This window comes from Erigeron canadensis, chromosome 8, assembly GCF_010389155.1.
Source record: "Erigeron canadensis isolate Cc75 chromosome 8, C_canadensis_v1, whole genome shotgun sequence".
NCBI lineage: Eukaryota > Viridiplantae > Streptophyta > Magnoliopsida > Asterales > Asteraceae > Erigeron > Erigeron canadensis.
The window spans coordinates 43,619,194-43,643,339 of NC_057768.1; the positions used below are offsets into that span (position 1 = coordinate 43,619,194).

Below are 24,146 nucleotides of genomic sequence, written 5' to 3' on the forward strand. Positions count from 1 at the left end.
TGCACGAGTACCGTGCTAGTTGTGTTAGATGTTATTGCCTCATATAATACTCCTTTTGGAATACTCGTATAATTTAATCCTCATTTGATTAGTTAATTGGTCTAATTCGGATTTTATAACATTAACTCAACTAAAAGAATGAAAAATATATGTTTTTAAAAAAACAACGTAGCAATTTTTTACAACTGATTACATTAATGTAATCTATTATATTACTATATATACTAAAAACCATACATCTTTTTGCATGCATCACACAGTTTCAACACTTTTAGTCCCTATCGTTAAAGTTGTTGCAGTAATGGTCCTCATCAGCCAACGGATGTTAAGTATTTCCTGCAATTATAGTCCCTGTCGTTAAATTTGTTAGAACAATGGTCCCTATCAGCTAACTTTAACCTTTTAACTTTAGGTTTCCTAATCTTTGCCACATAACTTTAAACTTTTAACTTTTGTCACATAACTTTAATTTCTTTTACTTTTAACACAAAATTTTTGTTTTATTAGTTTTTAAACATATGTTTTTCTAACTTTTGCCACGAAAGTTTCATTTTTTTTTTACTTTTTATGACGGAAACTTTTACCTTTTAACTTTTTTGTCACATAAATTTAATTTCTTTTACTTTTGGCACGAAAGCTTTATTTATTTAGTTTTTAAACTTTTGTTTTTCTAATCTCTGTCACGAAAATTCATTCTTTTTACTTTTTATCACATAAACTTTTAAACTTTTACTTTTTGTCACATAACTTTTATTTCTTTTATTTATTGCATGAAATTTTTGTGTTATTTACTTTTTAAACATTCGTTTTTCTAACTTTTGTCACGAAAGTTTCATTCTCTTTACTTTTTATTACACCAATTTACGAAGTTTTTGTCCTTTTACTTTTTGCCACATCACTTCTTCTACTTTCCACACAAAAGTTTTGTTTTATTTACTTTTTATACTTTAATTTTTTCAACTTCAGCCACCAACGTTTCATTTTCTTTACTTTTTATCACATTACTTTTCACTTTTTAACTTTTGCCATGAAATTTTCATTTTATATAATTTTTCACATATTTACAAGTTACGTAATGTCTCCCGGGGCAACGCCCAGGGACAAAAACTAGTTTTCTTCTAATTCAAAAGAAAAAGGATAGTATAGGGGCAAGGGTGTAGTCGGCTAGTATTATCGGCACAAATCATCGGCAAGAATCGGCAAATCGGCTACACTATAGCATCTGGCTCGACAAGTTTGGCTAGTTTCATCGGTTAGTTTTGGCCAATGCAAATGAACGTTGGGGGCTTGATTTTAAACGTTGGGAGCAATTTTTTTTAGGTTTTGGTCCAAATTGGTAAATGTTGGCACTACACCCACAAAATTGGCAAGATTTCGGCTCGTATTGACAAATTTTTGGCTAAGACACATGACATCTCCTAATTGGTTTAATTTTAGCCAATTTAATCAATTTGCCAAATTAACCACACTACACCTCTCCCCCTAATATTATATCATACTTCTGTTACCAATCATTTTTCAAAGAATAAATATCAATTTTTTCTTTATGGTAATGATAACATTAAAATCAGTAAATCCCATTACCTCACAGGAAGTCAACATTAGAATAGTAGTGTTAGGAAACACACGCAAATGGTCACGGTATGGTACACTAGGTCCCAATTACTTCCAATCCAACGGTGGTAAATCCCCCAACCACGTCACTCGATCCACTCAGATCAAATCTCATCACACACGCACACACACAAACAGACTCTTCTTCAGTTTTCACTCCCCCCCGCTCACCCCACCCCACCCATCTCCACCAGATCCCATTTCCCCAACCATCGCCGGCGAACCATGCTGCCGCCGGATCTCCAAACGCGGTCCTACCGTCCGTACATCTCACCATCGTTAAGCGCACCTAACTTCCCAACCACTTTCCATAACGGTCATCCCTCACCTGACCGAAACCCTAACTCCAATTTAAAAAACTCACGCCTCAAAACGACGTCGTTTGGCCACAACGCTAGGGTTTCAATCGTGCTTGTTCCATGTGGTTTGTTTCTTCTAGACCTAGGTGGCACTCCTGTTGCTGTTGCCTTAACTTTAGGATTAATGATCGCCTACATTCTCGATTCATTAAACTTCAAAACCGGTTCGTTTTTCGCGGTCTGGTTTTCGCTTATTTCTGCACAGATTGCTTTCTTCTTTAGCTCTTCTTTGCTTACATCTTTTAATTCTGTTATTCTAGGCTTAATTGCTTGTTTAGTTTGTGCTTTGTGTAACTTCTTGATTGGTGTTTGGGCTTCCCTTCAGTTTAAATGGATGCAAATTGAGTATCCGGCTATCGTAATCGCCTTAGAACGGATACTGTTTGCGTGTATTCCGTTTATAGGTTCGGTGCTTTTTAGTTGGGCGACTGTTTCAGCCGTCGGGATGCCGAATGCTGGTTATTATCATATGGTGTTTAACTGTGTCTTCTATTGGTTGTATTCCGTTCCTATGGTTTCGTCGTTTAAGTTGAAGCAAGAAGTTAGTTATCATGGTGGTGAAGTTCCTGATGATAATTTAATCCTTGGGCAGCTTGAGAGCTGTTTGCATACTTTGAATTTGCTGTTTTTTCCGTTGATGTTTCATGTCGCGTCTCATTATTCGATTATGTTTTCGTCTGCTTCGACAATTTGTGACTTGTTTCTGCTTTTTTTCATTCCGTTTTTGTTTTTGCTTTATGCGTCGACTAGAGGGGCTTTGTGGTGGGTTACTAAAAGTGAGAACCAGTTAAGGAGTATTAGAGTTGTAAACGGTGCTGTTGCTTTGGTCATTGTTGTTGTTTGCTTGGAAGTCAGGGTTGTTTTCCATTCGTTTGCGCGGTATGTTCAGGTTCCTTGGCCGTTGAATTATATTTTGGTTACGCTCACGATGCTTGGAGGGGCTGCCGGCGCTGGTGCTTATGAAATGGGTATGATTACTGATGCTTCTAGCTCATTGGCTTTCACTGGATTGGCTGTTTTTGTCAGTGCTGCTGGAGCGGTCGTCGTGGGATTCCCTGTGCTGGTAAGTCGTTCTTAATCAAGTGCTAGTTTTCTAAATCACAAGATTATATTTATTTTCTATGCTATCATATTCTGTTATTTAATTAACATTTTTTAGTTATATATAGTTATGCCTTATACTATGAGAGTTGTACTAGAAACATGGGAAAGATACCGGTTTCTGGCTAGGATAGTAGAAATGATAATAGGGGTATAAGTCATATTACATGCATGAATGATGGCTAGCAATTACTTATGGCATACCCCTTTGAGGTTAGAGAATTATAGATGAGTTCTTGATAGTTCAACGTACCAGTTAACTGGATGTTGGTTAGCTTTATGAAATTGTTTTTGTACCAATAGAAAGCCTATATGGCTACATGTTGAGTGCCCTTTATAACATTTGAAGATTGCATTAAGAAAAAATGAAATGGATGATACTTAAGGGCCTATGTGTATCCATTTACACATTTCTACTTGGGGATTGTCTTAGTATGGCTTACTAGATTAGCTAATACTGTTCTTACCAAATGAACTTTTTGCTAATTGACAGTAAGTCAGCACTGTATATATGGTTTAATTGCTTTGTTTACAGAGATTAGTGAGGCCATTATGGTAAAACTTTCTAGAAACGTTGGAAAATCGACAATTTAAGTTAAGTATCCCTGAACATACCCAACGTACTTGACTAGGAAACCAGTGTAAACTAAAAGATGGATAGGATCAGGATTTAAGGTCGCTGAATTATTTCCAGTTTATTCTCCAAACGCAGAGGGGCAGGAAAGAGTATGAGGCAGCGTGCGACTATTCTCGGTTTGCTCATTATAGAGCGCATAATATACTTCTAGTCTTCTACATGTGTAGTTTATCAGCACCAAATTGCCACCTATAAGTTGAAAAGCTTTTGCAATTTTACCAGAAGTAAATGTTAGATCTAATGTATCATTCAACAAGTTAAGTTAAGTATAGCAATATTACCCGGGTATGTATCAAGAAGCGGTACATGTACTGGGTGGTTTATGACCGTAAAAGAGTTAATTGGTACTACATGTTGAGTGCCCTTTATAACATTTGAAGATTGCATTAAGAAAAAATGAAATGGATGATACTTAAGGGCCTATGTGTATCCATTTACACATTTCTACTTGGGGATTGTCTTAGTATGGCTTACTAGATTAGCTAATACTGTTCTTACCAAATGAACTTTTTGCTAATTGACAGTAAGTCAGCACTGTATATATGGTTTAATTGCTTTGTTTACAGAGATTAGTGAGGCCATTATGGTAAAACTTTCTAGAAACGTTGGAAAATCGACAATTTAAGTTAAGTATCCCTGAACATACCCAACGTACTTGACTAGGAAACCAGTGTAAACTAAAAGATGGATAGGATCAGGATTTAAGGTCGCTGAATTATTTCCAGTTTATTCTCCAAACGCAGAGGGGCAGGAAAGAGTATGAGGCAGCGTGCGACTATTCTCGGTTTGCTCATTATAGAGCGCATAATATACTTCTAGTCTTCTACATGTGTAGTTTATCAGCACCAAATTGCCACCTATAAGCTGAAAAGCTTTTGCAATTTTACCAGAAGTAAATGTTAGATCTAATGTATCATTCAACAAGTTAAGTTAAGTATAGCAATATTACCCGGGTATGTATCAAGAAGCGGTACATGTACTGGGTGGTTTATGACCGTAAAAGAGTTAATTGGTACTACAATACCCTCTGTAAGGTTGTGTTGGGTGCTGATCATAGAGTGTGTGAAATTTGGATGTTTGCAATATCAACACAAGTCTTTTGACTTACAAGTACAATTGCGTTTTAGGTCTGACTGCCTGAAAAAGGAGGCAAAGCACAACACATTATTTTCTCAAGAATGTACGTCTGCTTGTTTATTGTTGTTATTGTGTGTATTGGGTTGTATGTAACTCATGCTAATTTGCTTTATTTCAATGCTTGTTTTTTGGCAATTTCGTTTTTTGCATACAATATCATATCCAATCTGAATTTTGTTCTTTTAAATAATATCTGAAGTATGTAGAACTTAGTTCTTGTATTGGTTTTGTAAGACTGCATATATGTTGAATCGGATATTGAATCTACTCAAACTCTTAGATTATGTGAGAGGTAGTTTGTCAACCAACTAAGATTCCAAAGTTGCTGTTGGGTTGTCTAAAGATGAAACACAAACTTGATTTTGCAACAGTATTCTTTTCTTTCTTTGGGTAATAAAAAAAGTTGTTGCTGGCTGTTGCAGTTAATTCCACTCCCTGCTATAGCTGGATTCTATTTAGCTCGTTTTTTCACAAAGAAGAGCCTCTCATCATATTTTGCGTTTGTTGTTCTCGGGAGCTTGATGGTGACATGGTTTGTAGCACATAATTTCTGGGATCTCAATATTTGGCTTGCAGGCATGTCATTGAAGTCCTTTTGTAAGCTTATAGTTGCTGATGTCATATTAGCAATGGCTGTTCCTGGTCTGGCCCTTCTTCCACAAAAGCTTCATTACTTAACGGAAGTTGGTTTGATTGGTCATGCCTTGCTGCTGTGCTACATTGAGAACCGCTTTTATACGTACTCTGGTATATATTACTATAGTTTTGATGATGAGGTCATGTATCCAAGTTACATGGTTGTTTTAACAACTTTTCTTGGGCTGGCTCTTGTGAGAAAACTTTCTGTTGACCACCGCATTGGACCAAAAGCAGTTTGGCTCTTAACTTGCTTGTATTCATCAAAGCTCACCATGTTATTCATGACATCAAAGGCTGCTGTATGGGCTTCGGCTATGCTTCTATTGGCCGTGTCTCCCCCATTGCTTCTATACAAGTATCCGCTCCACCTTGAAAATATAATCTTCCATAGTTTCAGATTTAAGCTTTATAGGTTTTTAACAATATTTTGTCTGCAGGGATCGATCAAGAACAGCCTCAAAGATGAAACCTTGGCAAGGCTATGCACATGCTGTGGTTTTTGCTTTGTCGGTCTGGTTTTGTCGTGAATCTATCTTCGAAGCTCTGCAATGGTGGAACGGTAGATCTCCTTCAGGGGGTTTACTTTTGGGCTTCTGTATACTGTTGACTGGATTGGCCTGTGTTCCTATCGTTGCTCTTCACTTTTCTCATGTCATGGTAAAGGAGTACAACATCTCACGTGAAAATTACACATCTTTTATATGGGTATTAACTGGTTTTTGAATTCTTTGTGTATGCAGTCTGCTAAAAGAAGCTTGGTGATCATTATAGCAACAGGTATTCTTTTTATAGTTATGCAACCGCCACTCCCGTCATCTTGGACATACCATTCTGAGTTAATCAAAGCGGCTCGCCAGTCATCTGATGATATCTCAATTTACGGTTTCATCACATCAAAGCCTACGTGGCCATCATGGCTGCTTATCTCTGCTATACTCCTCTCACTTGCTGCAATCACTTCCATTATCCCTATCAAATATGTAGTCGAGTTAAGGATGATTTTCTCCGTTGCCATGGGAATTGCTCTTGGTGTATTCATATCTGCAGAGTACTTCCTTCAAGCAACAGTTTTGCACATCCTTATAGTGGTGACCATGGTCTGCACCTGTGTATTTGTGGTTTTCACACATCTCCCATCTGCATCAAGCACAAAGCTCCTGCCATGGGTGTTTGCTTTACTTGTTGCTCTATTTCCAGTCACCTATTTGTTGGAGGGTCAGGTCAGGATGAAGACCATCTTAGCTGAGAGTGGAGTTGGGGATTTGGGTGAGGAAGACAGTAAGTTGACTGCTTTGTTGGCGGTCGAGGGGGCAAGAACATCTCTTCTTGGCTTATATGCTGCAATTTTTATGCTTATAGCACTTGAGATTAAGTTTGAGCTGGCATCACTCGTTCGGGAAAAAGTCAATGAGAGGGGTGGCCTTAGACATAGTCAATCTGGTCAAAGCAACAACTCCCTGCCTAAGCAGAGGTTCATGCAGCAACGTCGAGTGTCTACTGTCCCTGCCTTTACAATCAAACGAATGGCTGCAGAAGGGGCATGGATGCCAGCTGTCGGTAACGTGGCTACGGTTATGTGTTTTGCCATATGCCTTATCTTGAATGTCAATCTTACAGGCGGGTCAAACCGTGCAATATTCTTCTTGGCGCCTATACTTTTGTTGCTTAACCAGGATTCAGATTTTGTTGCGGGATTTGGGGACAAGCAGAGGTATTTCCCAGTTACAATTGTGATATCTGGTTATTTGGTTTTGACTTCACTGTATAGCATATGGGAAGAGATATGGCAAGGGAATGTTGGTTGGGGGATTCAAATTGGCGGGCCTGAATGGTTTTTTGCAGTGAAAAATTTGGCTTTACTGATTTTATCATTTCCGAGCCATATTATGTTTAATCAGTTTGTGTGGAGTTATAAAAAGAGGAATGACTCGATGCCATTGCTTACGATACCTCTTAATTTGCTTCCATCGATCATAACAGATGTGGTGAAGATAAGAATATTGGGGCTGTTAGGAATCATATATTCTCTGACCCAGTATCTAATATCTAGACAACAATATATGTCAGGATTGAAGTATATCTAGGTTTTAGACAGAGAGAAGGTTATAGAAACATTTGTACAATTAATGTTTTTGGCAATTTCGGATTAAGGCAAGCAGATTGGTGTTTCTCTTTTTTGTGCTACATGTTAACTTGTAACCATGAGGCTCTGGGGATCACACTTTTGCAGAACTTGAAAAGAATATGCCAAAGGTGGTCGAGCCCCCCTGCTTTAGCCAATGTTAGCTGGAGAATCATGGTTTTGGCTTGAGGTGCATATGCTATGTTTTAGTTTAAATGTGAAAGAAAATAGTGTAATGAATAGTCGAAGCATATGGACGACAATTTTCATGCCACGAATCGTGATCTTTCTAATTGACCCGGGTTAAAGTAGTTACAAAATTATAGTAAATTAAATATAGTTGATATATGATCACTTGATATATAACAGAAATATGTTCACTTGTAACGTAGCATGATACTTGTGCATAACAGCGGGTAAACATGTCATGGTTAAATATTAGTTGTGACGTATTGATTATACTTAAGTGTTGAATGTCGTCTTTGCCCCAACTTATAATTAGTGTTACCCATCTCTAATAGAAATTACAACTTTTATCTTCAAATTTCACATGTTAATATTTTGACTTCTTTAGTGGTGCCTACCTTTTTTTTTCCCCACGCTCGTATGCTAACAAGCCATATGTCATATGCTCGTATGCTAACAAGCCATATGTCATATGGCTTAATATCAAATACCAAATGATCAAATTGCCCTTTGTATAGGATGAAAATGAATGATCTTAATTTATTATTTGATTTATTATACTGGGGATGGCTGGGTCTAATTGTGTCCAAGTCATTTTAAGTTAGGGTAAAAAAAATGAGTATCGATATAACATAAATCTCTGTGAATGAAGTTAAAAGACATTTGTGCTGTCATCAGTAATAATACTATACTGCAAGTTCCTTTTTTTTTTGAAGGTTACAAGGCACTTGTGCAGTCATCTACTGCAACTACTTCAAAATGACGAATTTATATTGCAATAATTGAATATAAAAAATTGAAGACATTTATTTTGCTTGACTCTAACTGGCTTCCTGCAGTTCAATGCAGTAAACGATCAAACCATCACGTTCAAATACTTGCAAGAACATAAAACAGAAAACTGATTCAAATTTGATAAAGTGATATGTTTTACAAAGCCATGATCCATAACATAGATTCAAACTTAACTGAACTTTTATCGTTGTCATCCTTAACAAGCCAATTATCGTTACCACCACAATGAAAGACTTGCTGCAAGATAGGTTAACCAGGACCAACTTTCGGAATGTCATAGTGTTCGCTCATGTTGGCAAGATACTGATTGAATTCTGAAAGCCTATCACGATGTGACTTATTTGCTGTCTTTGCCATCTTTTGCATGTCTATCTTCTGCCTTTGCTCCATATAGCGCTTCTCCGCTGGAGTCAAGCTATCCACATGTGAAGTACCTTTGGATTTCACTCCGTCATTTGTCCCTTTCTCAACTATTTTTCCCATCTCTGCACATAGATTCAAAGATTACACTCATGTAACTAAATAATCTTCAAAAGAGAAAATAAAACCTAAAACAAGTGAAAGGATTAACAAATAAGGAAAGGCAATTGTAACATATCATAACTATAACCAGTTTTGATTTCATATATGGAAACACTAGCATATGAAACCATAAGTATTTTCTTAATTCCATACCCACTAGTTTCAGATCAAATGACAGCTTCAACCGTGAAGTCACAGAAAACATCCATATGGCAGGCTATCAAGACACTAAAAGAAGTTAAACACCTAATAGGGTCCCAATAACATTGCAATGCTATCAAAACCAGTTCTGATAGTGATTTCCTACTTTATACAACTAAAATGATAACAATATGAACTTCCAAAAACTGAAACATTGTGGGAATTGATCACTGCCACCCTTTTGTCGCAATGGTTCCTAACCTCCAATGGCGAAAAAAACTGGTCGATACATAAGAATTACTGGGTCGCGTATGAGGGTTAGCTTATAAATACTGCAAGTAACATACAAAATGTTGTAAAAGAGCGGGCTTGGTCTTTTCAGACCAGACAGCAAGAACACATGTTCACGATCAGACTTATGAAATTGTAAAGCTGAAGTTCATGATCCTGATTGAAAAAGCAAGCGTTATTACTGCCTATTCGGACATCTGAATACGGGTTATGAAATAAAGATAATTCACCCCCGCTAATAATCTGCACCAATATTTGAGAAAAACCCAATGCTACATGCGTCAAGAGTGTTTGCAACACATGTAGCAGTGGTATAGCCAAATTCAACAGCTTTAAGACCCACACTGAAGAGTAGAATCCAGCAACTGAACCTAATACTGAAGAAAACCTAACGCATCATGCACCAAGAAACCAATCTCACTTTCACCAAAAGTGTGGAATTCAAGCCACAAACATTCATGAACATCCTAATCCAATCACTACTCCACATTTGTGCTAAGTGCATGAAAATAAAAATGAACCAGTATGCCATATTTCATGCATGAGATTCAAAAGTATGTTAGAAGAAAATAAAAAGAGAAAGTTAAATAAAATACAAAAGAGGTTACAGATAAAGAAGTTAGTGAACTGTAGTCAAAGAGAAAATGCAAGCCAATACATATTAAGAATTATTAGCCATAAGGTGAACATGAAGCCTTGGGGTTCGGGACCAGTAGTGTTAGCAGATGCGTTAGAGGTTGACAGCTCTGAATCACACTAACACAACTCAATCTGTTAGGGAAATCAAATCAAGTGGTGAACTCTTAGATGATACCTAATGAGCTTCCTACTAAGGATCCCAAGTGGAACTGGCAATAATATCAACAGATGCTATGTATGGGAAGGTTGGTGTTTAAGATTCATATATGACATGTCAAGAAAAGGTATTCATCTCAAAATAGAGCAAGCGTTTTCATACTAAGTAGAATATTGGGTATCCAAACAATGGCTTTGCGTAAGATTTTGTTTAAGTGCTCCACAAATTGGAAGAAGCAATCACTATGTCCAAAATACATGAATACTCGAGATCGTTGTATGTCTAGATAGATATCTAGTTCAAAGCCATCCAAGGGTAAGGCTGATTATGATACCATTCATGGTTTCATTTCACTTGTTATTAGTATGGAAAAACAGATAGCTTAGGGTTGTCTATAAAATCAGGTAAGAATAAGAATTAGCTGCGTTTAGCTTGGGTCCAATGTTTGTGTCTCTTGTCAGCGCCGTGATACGACAACTCCTCTCCAAAAGGCAGGGGATCAACACGAATTACATTATCATGAACGTGTCTATCTCATGTATTTAGTCTCTAAGTCAGTATACGTATATATATTCAATTCAATTAAATCTCATGTGGTGTGTGTTTCACTTTCAAGTAACTCATGTTAATCAAACATAATATAACCTTACTACATAAAATTTTAATCAAGAAACCAAACACACCCACAATTAGAATTATAATTCCATAATATGAAGAACTAATAGATGAATAAAGAAGAAGCCAAGATTACCTTGAGAAATCTCATCATTATTGGTTTTTTGAATAATCTGATCAGAGAAAGCTCTGTTCTTTTTCTTACTTTTCTTCTTAACGCCACCGGGTTTAACATCGAGTGCCTTTCCCTTAAGTTTTAGCTTCCCTGGCACCACATTCTCATATGCAGACATTTCTATCTACAACTGCAAATTTAAACACAACTTTTTATTATTAATTACTGCTCAAAAGTAACAGTTTTTCATAGATACAAACTTTGTTACCAATTAATAACAGTTGGTATATGAGTATTTGTGAAAGCCCTAATTTTTAAGATAAAGGTTTAGATGGAATACATAGAAGAAAAGGACCCTGTATAATCGTTAGCTACCAAATATTGGGTAAGTGAATACCGGCAGATATTGTCGCTCACCGATCTGAAAGTTGTCGGACAAACAGCGACGGCCAGCGCAATCTCGTACGCAAAACGGAAGGAAACTTTTTGGGTCTCCAGAGGTTTCCTCGTGATAAATAAATAAGATAAAAATACTAATAAATTATTGCTTAAAATTACAATAACGGATTTTCTAAGCAAAAGTAATTCTTTTTGAACTCTGACACCTTGTGTTAATTTTGTAACCAAAGATGTCTTCACTTATCATCAACTTTATTTTTTTTTTTAAATGGCTATTATCAACTTATTTATCTATACTTATATACTACTAAATAAAAATTATATCTATATTTTGAAAAGTTAAAATTTTTGAGACATGTAAAATTATCATTTTATCCTTAATGATTAACTTACACAATCATTTCATTATCTTCTAAAATATATCAACTACTCTTTTAAATCAAATATTTTTATATCAAATACCTACACCACTTAACACATTTGCCGCAACCAACGGTCGCCGCCCCCGTCAACATCCGTTGATGCCATCACATCACTGTCATTGTCATCGTCGCCGCAAATACCATGCTCGTATATGATTAACTAAATTTTACTCGGACATGTAATAAATAGCCAAATAGAATTAAAAGTAATCAATATAGATTAATATGTTATATTATGGTTAAATGTTTTAGTAAGTGTTGATTTAAAGTGAGAATATCACCGTTTTAAACAAGTAACTAGTATCATTAAAAAAAATGTCACTTGTGTAATTGTCCAGGAAACAAATTACGCAAATAACAAATAATTAGAACTTAATCTTACAATATCTTTTATCATTACAATTATATCTAAAAACAAGCGAACTACATCTTATTGCCTCATGATGGCTTTATCCACGTTAAACCTAATCATGCCAAGCCTGTAATGACTACGTTGTACAAGTATGGTTGCTATCAAATTGACATCTACAATGTAAACATTAAAACTATAAGCTTGTACAAATGTAAATGTAACTTTTTTTCAATCATACATCAAAATGATGCAAAATTTTGGTTCAAACTTTATTTATTCAATCATTCTGTATAGATGAGGTATTATACTATTCATCACACCAAATTTATATAATTATTTTTTTCTTTAACAATTAACATAAAACTATAAAGTATATTATAAAGTATATGTCATTAATTATATTATAAAATATTTACAAATTGTATAATATTGATTATGTTTAATTTATATAATTATTCATTTCTTTAACAATTAAAATAAAACTAGAAATTATATTATAAAGTTTATATCATTAGTTATTTATAACTTCTATCAATATTTCACACTAACTAACATATATAAATATAAATATAAATATATAATTTATAAAATAGTTAAGTTGATATGTAGATAAATAAGTTATACAAAATAAATTTACATTTTCTTAGAATATTTGAGAAAAAAGAAGAAGGGCAAAAGAGTCTTTTGAGGCGTTTCCACCAAACAAAGGCCCCGTCGGTATCTTCCAACTAAAACGAGTCGAGTGAGTCGGTTGGGTTGATTAGGAGAACATCACACACATATATTTCTCCTCTTCTGTTTTCTTCTTCTCTTGATACTTCTCCCACTAACAACACATATATATACATACAAAATAAATATACATATCTCTCTCTGTTGTAGAAATTTCCCAGATTCTTTGGAAGCCCACTCATTGCTGCCGCTGATCCACTGGTAATTCAACATCACATCTTCTTTTTCCCCCTTTTATTTATATATATATATATTTTATTTAAAAATTGATAGTTGTTGTGTGGTCTATTCTTAAATCTTTTTATATCATCTATACCCGTTTCTCTCTTTACTATTTTCGGCCTTTCTTTCTTTTAATCAAAATTCCCATGTCAAATCAAGTATCACTGTATAAGCCTCATTTCGTTTTTTTTTTCAATAATAGTAATGGTAGTAATTTATGATAACTCCTAGATTATATACTCTGGTTATAAAACTGGCTCTCTTTTATACTTTACATGCTTAAAGTTAATCAAGCTTGCAACTTTTTGTGAAAATATGATGAGTTTTTTTACTAACTACTATTTTTGTTGATATATGATACCAAAGCTTATTACTACTTTTTTGCGAAAATTTTGTTTTTGAAAGGCAAATGACATATACACAAGTTCACAGGAGTAGAACCCACAGGCCACAACCTTTAGGTTGATGGGTCATCTCGAATAGCACTAGACAAAAGCCCTTTGGTACAACATTTTGTGAACATATGACGCCAAGATGACCACTTTGTATATTATTTTATCAGATCATTTGTGGGGTTTGCCATAGGAGGATTATAGTGGTTGTTTGTACAATGTAACACCCTGTACTCTTATATAATTACGGTGTTTATGTTATTTGTTAGTTCAAACCAGCAAGGTTGGATAAGTGGTTAACATACTTGACTCTAGAAACATAGGTCAAGGGTCCTATCCTCATTGGAGGTCCTTTTCTATCTTAAATAGAGCCTAGAAGCAGCCTCTCTACACCGTCATGGTAGGGGTATGGCTGTCTATATCTTAAGCTCCCCCATACACCGTCAACGTATCCAGATCCAAAATCTGTGAAAGACGTCATTGGGTGTTTACTTTTTATGTTATTTGTTAGTTCACATCCGGTTGCTATATGTATCTATTTGTTGTTTGAGTATAGTTTCAAGATAGCTGCATAACAAGGCTCAGAATTTAGTTTTCGGTCAAGTGATTGTTTTCCAAAGATGAATGCTATTTGTTGCTGTCAATGTGGTGATGACTTTGAAGAATTTCCAACTAATGCTTTATATAGACACTGCCTCTGTTTAAGATTCTTTTTCCACCAATTATTTACCGGGGTAAGCAACTAAGCATAATTACTTTGCATTTGTATATAGCTCCTGAATTTTCAGCTAATGATTCTTGATGTGGGTTTGGTGCAATATGTAGTATGGTGCATTGTTTCAGCGGATTGAAGGACTGCCTGTATCGTCACCTATCCAAGGAACTGCTTCATCTTCAAATGTTGGTTTCTCGCTACCGACTTCTTTGAATGATGAAAACATGGCAAGACCTTTACCTTATGATGCCGATATTAGATTCACACGCTTGCAACGTGGCCTTGTGTCTAGACGTGAGAAATCAATGACTCATTTTCAAGAGGATTCACAATCTGGTTTGGAGTTTTCAGATTTTGCTAAGAGAAGGTCTGGTATTGATCCTACAGATCAAGATTCTAATAGCGCTAATTTAGAGTCCTTAGAGAACTCTTTGAAAGTAAAAGCCTCAGAAAGTTTACTATACGAGCAAACTTCGGATAGTGAAGATGTTTGTCCAACATGTCTTGATGGTGAATTCCTTAATATAAGCTCTTTTGTACAACTTGATCAATGTTTAACTTTATTGTTATAACAAGATTATGCAATGTGCAGAGTATACTTTGGAGAATCCTAAAATTGTGACCCAGTGCTCCCATCATTTTCACCTTGGCTGTATATATGAATGGATGGAAAGAAGTGACACTTGTCCAATGTGTGGCAAGGTACTACTAAGATACATGATTGCTATAATGTGTATGATGCAAGTTGTTTTGTTGATCTTTAATTGCATTATTTCCGTTATTTCTCAGGTAATGGAGTTTTGTGAAACCCCTTAGTTGCTCCTGGAGTTTGGCTATAGAGTAAAAGAAGTTACATTTAAATGAGGCCATGATGTCAATAATAAAATGAAGTATTATAAAATCAAGTTTACTTAAATCTAACCAACAGAACCAGGCTTGTCTTATTTTATGGTACCTGTATTTTCAAAGCTCAACGTGTTACTATTATTTGTAATGAGTGGTCGAGTGTGCTCCACTTTCTTATAAATCCTGTCCCCTACTCCAATCCCAGCTTATATTGCTTTCGGGTCTTAGATACTAGTCAAGGAATATATAATTCCTAACATCTCTGGATCCTTATCTTTGTGTAACTCTGCACACATTGGTAAAACATGATATAGTTTCGGAATTGCATTGCCTTATCACTTCTCATATGCTGTAAAGACAGGTCTAGCCGTCTAGGTCACTAACTAGAGGTGCATGTTTGTCACATGGGACTGTTCGATTCATAAAGAATCCAACAGAACTGAAATTCAAGATTCCATTCTATGGCTGAATTGGCTGCAAGATCGAATGGAGTTAGATACCTAGTATATTTTATAATTTCCATCCATTAAAGGATGTGCAAACGTTGTTTAAAACAAGTATGATATGCTGATACAGATATACATGAACAGTGTCAGTCTGAGTGTTATTCATGGCAAATGGAGAAAATTGTTCTTTGTACTTGGTAGGGATAATGGTGCTAAGTACAGCAACCAAGAGGGGAATAACTAAGAAAAGCCCCAATGTAGCCTTTACTGCGACAACCTGTAATTCCAGACGTCATCAGAATATTTTTTTTTTTTGGAAAGGCAAATTTCAATCATCAGAATATTGTTTGGCAGTGTTAATCAACTAGAATGATATGTCCAAAATGACGGAACCGGTGGATGTATAGGTATCAGAATAGTACCTGCGTGATGTGTTTTTTGACGGTTGAGTTGGGGTAGTGAAATAATTGGTGGCGCTTATGTAAGAAGTGGGTGAAGTGTCAATTATATATTTTAACAATTTAGTCTGCAGGCCACTTTCTCTAGGAGGTTTATGACAAACACAAAGGTTCGTTACAACATGGACAGGTCCAGAACTTTTGGTCACCTTAGTGGACTTAAGTGCCTAGGTGACGCTGACCGGCTTGTATGTGTGAATGCGAATTGAAGGCTGTATATCTTGTGGATCAGATTTATATAGCTAAAATACAAAATAAGACAACCTGTATGTAGCTAAAATACAGGTCCTGTATGATCCCCTTTTGGCTTTACCCAACTCACGTGGTACGATTCTCCTTAATTACATAACACTATATGTGGTAATAACTAACATCACACTTGCTAATCTGAAACCACTACCATAAAACCAACCACTTGTACCTACATCCGGTTTTTATTTCCTTCTTAGAATTGTTTATTAACACAAAAATTTTCGAATTTTCACGCTAATTGTAATCTCTGTGAAACAACCTTTTAGATCGTGTCACCGAGTTATTTTTGGTACCTGTAAAGATCTTGATCGCAACACAATTAACAATTAGGTTCTATAGTTTACTGATTTAAGATAATTTGACCGAAATTCTTTTTGAATTCCTTTGTTAAGCTAACATGACGAGTAAAAGGAATTCTAAATTTACTCCCAATTTTAGAATATAATCAATCAGTCATTTTTTGAAGAGACTGTTTGAAATGAAAATCTTTAAAATAGTGAATATGTTAGAAAGACATTTTGAGTTTATAACTTAATTTTTAAAAAATGGAGAAAATTAAATGTTTTATAATGTAGTGTTTATTTATTTTTTATGGATGCTTTTAGGAAGAAATGAGAAGTATTATTTATGAAGAAAATTATTATCTATGTTTAATGTTTTAGACTTTTAAAGCCATAATAAAAAATATGGATTAAGATCCTCTAAATTTATGACAACTTTATAAGTAAAGTTCTTAACTTTTGAATTGAAATCAAGAATTAAGATTTAAACTTTTAAATTTTATATACACACAAATCCATTGTTTAGCCCATAGTAAAAAAATCCCTTTGATACTAAGTATTTAAATAACTAATCTAATACATATATTCATACATATCAGTGTCTCTCCACTACTTCCATCTCCCAACCCTCAGGTATTCCTTCCTTTCCTCACAAATTCAATTTCATCATCTCTTATTATTATCATCATTTTAATTACTAATCTACATTATTTTTATTTTTATTTCAAAAATCAGGGAAAAGATGGAAATCGATCCAAAATTACTAAACGTGGCGACACTCCTAATCGCCACCGTACTCGCAGCCAAAATCATCTCAACATTCTTAATCCCCAGATCTCGCAAACGTCTGCCCCCAGTCGTCAAAGCATGGCCAATCATCGGGGGCCTATTACGTTTCTTAAAAGGTCCCATTATCATGCTTAAACAAGAATACCCAAAACTAGGAAGTGTGTTTACACTTAATCTGTTGAATAAAAATATCACCTTTTTAATTGGGCCTGAGGTTTCGGCCCATTTCTTTAAAGCTTCTGAATCAGATCTGAGTCAGCAAGAAGTTTACCAGTTTAATGTACCCACATTTGGGCCTGGCGTTGTTTTCGATGTTGATTATTCTGTTAGGCAAGAACAGTTCAGGTTTTTTACTGAGGCTTTGAGGGTTAATAAACTTAAAGCTTATGTAGATCAGATGGTTTTTGAAGCTGAGGTATACACTTTTTTACTGTTTACTAAATGATTTACTATATACTAGTACCTTTTTTCTGTACTATACATACAGTTTTTAATATATATATATATATTTAGTTATTTACACACATGCATGATACAGTATTATATGTGAAGGATGTATCTGTTAGGAAATTATTTGACTGTTATGATTTGAAATTGCAATTATTAGTTGTAGTGTTAATGAGGGTGTTTGACATTGTACTTTTGAAGTGATTATTGGATTACTGTGCTTTTGGATTGTAGATAAGCGTTTTATGGTAAAAATGATTTATATAGTGGTCAATTATTAGTTTTAGACTTTTAGGGAAGGTTGTTGCAATGCAATTAGAGATGGGCAAAGTAGTCAAAACCGTATCGGGTTCTGGAGGTAGTTCTCAAAGACTGAAATGAAAAAGAACTGGTCTGAAATATACTCTGTTTGAAAGCAAATTTTACTTGAAAGTGAGAAGATTTTACTATAGTGATTATTTTGAGTGTAAAAGATTTCATATCATTTGAAATTTGATGAATTTTAGCATTTTACATATTCAGTTTTTTTTTTAATCAAAAAAATTGGACTGTTTAGAACTAGAATTAAGGATTTGACCAGTCATTGTGCATCTCTAGTTGCAACAGAACTGATTTTGGTTTTAGGGATCTTCTTACATGTAAGTCCTTATATGTTCAGAATTTGACAAAACACTTGAATGTTTAAGCTATCAGGAATTTCATTAGAGCTGATTCTTAGATTCTGATAATTTCAAACACCCACAATAGTTTGAATTATTTCGGGTCAAATATGAATTTTAACAGGGTTGCGACATAATCTTTTATAAGAGGGTTAGCTAAATTTATTTTATGTGTTCTATTTGGATATGTTTTGAAAGAGTTGTTTTAACAAAATCTCTCATATTTACAATAGAAATTTCGTCCAGTTATTATATTGAGTTCTTAGTTAACACCTTTTAGTACAGTTGTTTTTCTTGTGTTGATTGGATAGGATGTTATATAATCATTTTTCAAGCCGCATATCCAGATACCCCCTAAATAGCAGTATCTTGATAGTTCATAGTTCTATGTTTCATTTTTCTGTTAATGCAATTTGCAGGAATATTTCTCAAAATGGGGTGACAGTGGTGAAGTGGACTTAAAATATGAACTAGAAAAGCTCATCATTCTTACAGCCAGTAGATGTCTATTGGGTGAGGAAGTTCGTAACAAGCTTTTTGATGATGTGTCTGCTCTTTTTCACGATCTTGATAATGGTATGCTTCCAATCAGTGTCATCTTCCCATACCTCCCCATCCCCGCCCACCGTCGCCGTGATCAAGCCCGCGAGAAACTTGCACATATCTTTTCCACCATCATTAATTCTCGAAAACAAAGCGGGAAATGTGAAAACGACATGTTGCAGTGTTTTATCGACTCCAAATACAAAAACGGCCGCCCCACCACTGAATCTGAGGTCACTGGACTTCTCATTGCTGCCCTATTTGCTGGCCAGCACACGAGTTCTATAACCTCCACTTGGACTGGAGCATACCTCCTATGCAACCCGAAACACATGGCAGCTGTTATCGATGAGCAAAAAAATATATTGCAGAATCATGGTGAAAAGATCGATCATGATATTTTGTCGGAGATGAATGTGCTATATAGATGCATAAAGGAAGCATTGAGACTACACCCGCCACTAATCATGTTGCTACGCAGCTCTCACTGCGATTTCAGTGTCACCACAAAAGAAGGGAAAGAATACGACATTCCAAAGGGACACATAGTTGCCACGTCACCTGCATTTGCCAATCGACTGCCACATGTGTTCAAGGATCCCGACACATATGACCCAGATAGATTTTGCCCAGGTAGAGAAGAAGACAAGGCTGCAGGGGCGTTTTCCTATATTTCTTTTGGTGGTGGTAGACATGGTTGCTTAGGAGAACCCTTTGCTTATCTGCAAATTAAAGCAATTTGGAGCCATTTGTTGAGAAATTTTGAGTTGGAATTGGTTTCTCCCTTTCCAGAGACGGACTGGAATGCTATGGTGGTTGGTGTCAAAGGGAAGGTCATGGTCCGTTATAAACGAAAAGTACTAGCCTGAAAATGTATTGCAATATTTATAGGTTAGCACTCGCTCTCTTGGTTTCTTTTCCCTAATTCAGGTGTGCTAAGATTGTTAATGTTTTTTCTTTAATTTATGTATCTTAAACGTTTAAACTTGAAAGTTTTGATCCTATTTTTCTGTTTCTTTACCCGAGAATGTGTTTATGGGGAGTGTTTAGTCGACCATGATTTGTAGTAATTTACAAGTCTATGATGTTGATTGTGTCAACATAAACATATAAAACATGGCCTGGCATGCCATGCAATCTAATTCTGATCAAGTAACTTGTAACAGCTTAGATTATTGTGATAGATTTACTGTTAGCAAGACTTATTTCAGTGGTGATCCAACAAAACAATCTTAATTGTTATATGTGATGGATTTTAATAGGTTATATGTTTCCCTCTACTTAGAGGGAAAGCTCATGGCATAATGAAACCTGTAAGAAAGAACCGCCTTAAGACGAGTAGAAGCGCCCAATTCCATCAATATCTTACACAGGTGAATTGATATAGACATGAAATGGTATCATACACACCTTATGCATTAACTTAAGAAAAAAGGAGTGAATAATTAAGATAACATTAAGGTATACCAGCTCTAGCATATGATTATATGTTACAAAAATAGTTAATATATTGCAAGTTCGCAACCACTCCATTGACTAAAAGTCCATGTCCCTGGAATTCTGGAAGTTCAATAAGATCATAAAAAAGTTGTCGTCTTGTAATTTAATATATCACTTGTACAAAAGAAGTATGCTCGGATGTCTATAATGAACTGTGCTTGCCCCTCAGTTGGGAATGATGTTTAAAAGCTCGATGTCAAACAACAGGGTCTTATCGATCAATCCTTGGTTCTTCAGCACGAAACTGAGTGCTCTTTGGCCCTGTGGTTTTTGGAACATGTTAGTGGGGATACATGATGCAAATATAGAGGTGATAATGTTGACACATTTACGTATGAATGGGTCTATTCAGTTAGTGTTCTATCTCAAGTGGCTTGCGTGCAGCGCTCAAAATCCATAATCATTACACACAACCTCGTGCAAAGGCTTTATGCAAAATATATTGTAATTAGTGTTAAAATACTGTGTTTGTACTTTGTACACACTATTAATCTATCAAAACATCTTTCAAAATGGACACAGAAAGTATTAATAAGTCAACCCAACCAAACCGGCTCTGCTCTTTGAACTTGGAAGAAATGTATAATTCAGTTGACCCGCAACCCAACCCATCCATCTGGTCACCTCTTGCAAAAATTATCAAGAAAGTGAATGTACCGAAAATGTTGTTGGTCTCGGACCACTCTTGTTATAATCATTATCTGGGTATCCTAGGTCAGGGGGCACAATGATCCTGGACAAATGATCAAATGCATGGAGCAAACAAATTACTTATATTGTCATCACAAGGTTAACATGAAACAAACTGAAATGATAGTTCAACAGCCAAGTGACTGCCATCGTTTTAATTGCTTAGCTATATGATCTTTTTATATATCACCTTCTAATGCCACCCAAAGACATTCCCATAACAGCTTCCTCAAAAGCTGGGATCACCTGCCAATAGAACCATGGATCGTTAGGTCTTCCCTTCTCAAACCTTGCAAACCCAGAGACTTAGTGGTGCCCTTGAGGAGATATTTGGATCCGAGTTTAGATTTTATAACCACTTGAAGTTGCAATAATCATTTTTAATGATTGGATAATCAAATTTAGCTTCTAATTATTATATCTGACTCGAGAAACTAATGGAAATGAACAAAAAATAGAACAATCGAAATAAAAGGATTGATTAATCAACTTTGAGAGGTAGATCAGCTCTCCTATGACTTATTTTGGAGTACAAGTCTCCGTTCTAATGCTTAACCGAAATACCATATAATCATAATAGTCAACATAGAGAAATTACAACCCAGATGTCCAAATAAGATACTCATAGTAAAGATATCCTAGATGTTCCATAATAGGCTATCCTAAATTCAACCATATAAGAACTTCAGACAAGCTGCGAAGAACCTGATTTCTAAAGGTAAAACAAACTATATAGTAGGGCGGGCAATACTCGACCCAACCCGAAATCCAACTTAAATCCATCCGAAATAATCAGGCCAGAGTTGTGTATTCTTCAACCAGACGACCCACCAACCTGATTTTTTTAGGTCGGGTTTGAGTCGACCTTTTGGGTTAACAAGGGGACCCACTAACCTGCCAAACCACTATCTCATTTGACTTGAAGCTAGCCTATTTGACCCGAAACAACTCAAAACCCACCATCCCATTTGACCTGAAACCAACCAGCCAACTTGTCTGACTTGTTAACCCCAAAACAACCCTCCAGCCCGAAAATTCATTTTTAACCAAGTTGGCGGGTTGGTTAGTTGATGGGTAAGGCATTAGGGTTGAGTTTTCTAACTATTCAACTTCAAAATAATATATTTCTACTGCTCATTTTACTATTACTATTTATCTGATTTCAATTTCATAATAGTACTTTCAACACGAATACGGCTACCACCCACCCCCTGAGATCAGTCCCTGGCTCAAATCAAAGGAGAGAAGAAAATTTACCTCATGGGTACCTAGTCGGAATCTGTAAAAGGACTTGTCGTCTCCCTGTACAGTTGTAATATAGTCAATGCAAGTCTAAATTTGAGTAAAACAATAACATATTGTCGTAATGATACAAAAGCATATACCTCAAAGGAACCACCTTTGGTTTTGTTTCTAGCTTCAAATATTCGGCCATAATATCCAATTGTGTAGCCATCCCAATCAACCTAAATAAATTAATAACATCAGAACTTCATTAATGCTTCTTTTATTTTTCTTCTGCAACACTCCCTTTATTACATAGCTTCTTTCTTTCTTTTTTTTCCCCTCAAGCTGGCACAGTAAGATAGTGTACTTAAAATCATAAGTGAGGCGTACAAAACGTTTAGCATACCACTACAATGTCTCCTTTCTTTGGCGTTGGGCCATTTCCTGGTCTCAAGTCCTGCAATCATTTATGTTTGAATTAAAAGATATAACTAGAGCTAATCAAGATACATTAAGATACGTTATTGATAGCTGAGTTTCCTCTTTGGTAGACTTGGTAGTGACCTTATATTGTAGTCCTGAGCTTGTTTCAGCATAATCCGGAAACTTCATCTTTGTTTTTCCATAATCCTTCCCCTTTAAGGCCGGCACTGCAAATATAAAGATTATATTCATTTTGTATACGATAACATACTAAAGATATTATGTTAACTTATCAGAGTACAACAGGTATCATAGTCATCAACATCACACAACACGGCCTCAAAAACCTATAGATACGATGTGGCACAAGTTTGCTGATAGAAATCCCCGTTCATACAGTTGACTACATGGTTACACAGGCAAAACTATACCATTTTAAAGCAGATTTCACCTATTTTTTGTTTATTTTTAATGTAAATGCAAGTAAGCACAAGAACAGCTATCATTTGCATTTGCATCCAGATAAATTAGTAAAGCACAATGCGTGAACATAAATGGAAAAGATGATTACTTTCGGCGAAATTAGATGCCAAAGCAACTCCATTTCCTAAAGAGCTTCCTGCTAACAACCCCACAGACGACACTAACAATTTTCTTCGATCTAATTTAGACAATTTATCATCATCATTATCCAACGAGCCCCTAGCATCTGCATCAATCATTCATAACATCAGTTTACAATATGACCATCTTTACCAACTTACAAAAAATGAGTAAAATACAGAATAATATGAAATTATGAATGATATAAATATCTAAGTTACCATACCAACCTGCTAAGGAAGATGATAAAATCCGGAATGATTTAGTTTGGTTGTGCACCCATTTCTGTAAGATTAGAGAATGTCCCTTTAGTTTTATGGTGTTTTTTACAGATAGAAAGTTATTTACAGAAGTAAAGAAACAGTGATATGGAAAGTTTGAGGGATACCGATGAAGACGAAAGCTTTGGGCTGAAAAAAGATGGAAGAGATCCAACTACAACTCCAAACACCATTTATCATATGCAAAAATGATCAACAGGTGTTATTAGACAGGACTAGAAATACATAAGAATACCTTGGTTTGCACAACAGTTTGGGCCTTTCTTGAATTTACTATCCTACCCAACCATACTCCCCACCATACATTTTTGTCAAGGGTCAAAAGGAAGGGAAAGGCTGGATCACTTTGCTAATGGTTAGTAACTTAGCATTTAGTTTTTCTCAAGTTAAGTTTAAA

The 24,146-nt window shown here is 35.5% G+C and overlaps 5 protein-coding genes across 7 annotated transcripts; 3 read left to right on the forward strand and 2 right to left on the reverse strand.

Annotated features, from left to right (window-relative positions):
* The first annotated feature begins 1,747 nt into the window (after positions 1-1,747).
* Positions 1,748-7,929, forward strand: LOC122578180. Its single transcript, XM_043750086.1, has 4 exons — positions 1,748-3,036; positions 5,271-5,842; positions 5,925-6,144; positions 6,228-7,929. Exons 1-4 carry the CDS (start codon positions 1,840-1,842, stop codon positions 7,569-7,571), a joined length of 3,333 nt encoding a protein of 1,110 aa, XP_043606021.1. The 5' UTR covers positions 1,748-1,839; the 3' UTR covers positions 7,572-7,929.
* Positions 7,930-8,686: 757 nt separating this feature from the next.
* Positions 8,687-11,603, reverse strand: LOC122578829 (protein FAM32A-like). 3 transcript variants are annotated; one of them, XM_043750876.1, is made up of 3 exons: positions 11,411-11,603; positions 11,092-11,260; positions 8,687-9,075 (listed from the first exon to the last, which is right to left on the reverse strand). In XM_043750876.1, exons 2-3 carry the CDS (start codon positions 11,246-11,248, stop codon positions 8,840-8,842), a joined length of 393 nt encoding a protein of 130 aa, XP_043606811.1. In that variant the 5' UTR covers positions 11,249-11,260; positions 11,411-11,603; the 3' UTR covers positions 8,687-8,839. The 3 variants fall into 3 exon arrangements, with proteins under 3 accessions (XP_043606811.1, XP_043606809.1, XP_043606810.1); XM_043750874.1 differs by having other exon boundaries at positions 11,468-11,602; XM_043750875.1 differs by having other exon boundaries at positions 11,488-11,600.
* Positions 11,604-13,032: 1,429 nt separating this feature from the next.
* LOC122579190 (E3 ubiquitin-protein ligase At3g02290-like) lies at positions 13,033-15,331 on the forward strand. Its single transcript, XM_043751305.1, has 5 exons — positions 13,033-13,176; positions 14,146-14,323; positions 14,415-14,814; positions 14,897-15,006; positions 15,094-15,331. The coding sequence occupies exons 2-5, from the start codon at positions 14,210-14,212 to the stop codon at positions 15,118-15,120; spliced, it is 651 nt and encodes a 216-aa protein (XP_043607240.1). The 5' UTR covers positions 13,033-13,176; positions 14,146-14,209; the 3' UTR covers positions 15,121-15,331.
* A 1,807-nt stretch (positions 15,332-17,138) lies between these two features.
* LOC122578423 (sterol 14-demethylase) lies at positions 17,139-20,045 on the forward strand. The gene is made up of 3 exons (XM_043750383.1): positions 17,139-17,220; positions 17,323-17,791; positions 18,902-20,045. The coding sequence occupies exons 2-3, from the start codon at positions 17,330-17,332 to the stop codon at positions 19,892-19,894; spliced, it is 1,455 nt and encodes a 484-aa protein (XP_043606318.1). The 5' UTR covers positions 17,139-17,220; positions 17,323-17,329; the 3' UTR covers positions 19,895-20,045.
* Positions 20,046-20,463: 418 nt separating this feature from the next.
* LOC122611303 (peptidyl-prolyl cis-trans isomerase FKBP19, chloroplastic) lies at positions 20,464-24,089 on the reverse strand. The gene is made up of 10 exons (XM_043784311.1): positions 23,857-24,089; positions 23,699-23,753; positions 23,437-23,574; positions 23,007-23,092; positions 22,849-22,899; positions 22,601-22,681; positions 22,473-22,517; positions 21,406-21,461; positions 21,183-21,258; positions 20,464-20,786 (listed from the first exon to the last, which is right to left on the reverse strand). Exons 1-10 carry the CDS (start codon positions 23,920-23,922, stop codon positions 20,691-20,693), a joined length of 750 nt encoding a protein of 249 aa, XP_043640246.1. The 5' UTR covers positions 23,923-24,089; the 3' UTR covers positions 20,464-20,690.
* Positions 24,090-24,146: the final 57 nt, after the last annotated feature.

Coding starts and splice junctions, on each gene's coding strand:
- LOC122578423 (XM_043750383.1), top strand. CDS start 17,330: ATGGAAATCGATCCAAAATTACTAAACGTGGCGACACTCCTAATCGCC. Junction 17,792..18,901: donor AGATGGTTTTTGAAGCTGAG/GTATACACTTTT, acceptor TGCAATTTGCAG/GAATATTTCTCAAAATGGGG.
- LOC122579190 (XM_043751305.1), top strand. CDS start 14,210: ATGAATGCTATTTGTTGCTGTCAATGTGGTGATGACTTTGAAGAATTT. Junction 14,324..14,414: donor TCCACCAATTATTTACCGGG/GTAAGCAACTAA, acceptor TGCAATATGTAG/TATGGTGCATTGTTTCAGCG. Junction 15,007..15,093: donor CTTGTCCAATGTGTGGCAAG/GTACTACTAAGA, acceptor GTTATTTCTCAG/GTAATGGAGTTTTGTGAAAC.
- LOC122611303 (XM_043784311.1), bottom strand. CDS start 23,922: ATGGTGTTTGGAGTTGTAGTTGGATCTCTTCCATCTTTTTTCAGCCCA. Junction 22,900..23,006: donor GCTCAGGACTACAATATAAG/GTCACTACCAAG, acceptor AAATGATTGCAG/GACTTGAGACCAGGAAATGG. Junction 22,682..22,848: donor AGAAAGGAGACATTGTAGTG/GTATGCTAAACG, acceptor TAATTTATTTAG/GTTGATTGGGATGGCTACAC.
- LOC122578180 (XM_043750086.1), top strand. CDS start 1,840: ATGCTGCCGCCGGATCTCCAAACGCGGTCCTACCGTCCGTACATCTCA. Junction 3,037..5,270: donor TCGTGGGATTCCCTGTGCTG/GTAAGTCGTTCT, acceptor TGGCTGTTGCAG/TTAATTCCACTCCCTGCTAT. Junction 5,843..5,924: donor CCCCCATTGCTTCTATACAA/GTATCCGCTCCA, acceptor TTTTGTCTGCAG/GGATCGATCAAGAACAGCCT.
- LOC122578829 (XM_043750876.1), bottom strand. CDS start 11,248: ATGTCTGCATATGAGAATGTGGTGCCAGGGAAGCTAAAACTTAAGGGA. Junction 9,076..11,091: donor TAATGATGAGATTTCTCAAG/GTAATCTTGGCT, acceptor ATCTATGTGCAG/AGATGGGAAAAATAGTTGAG.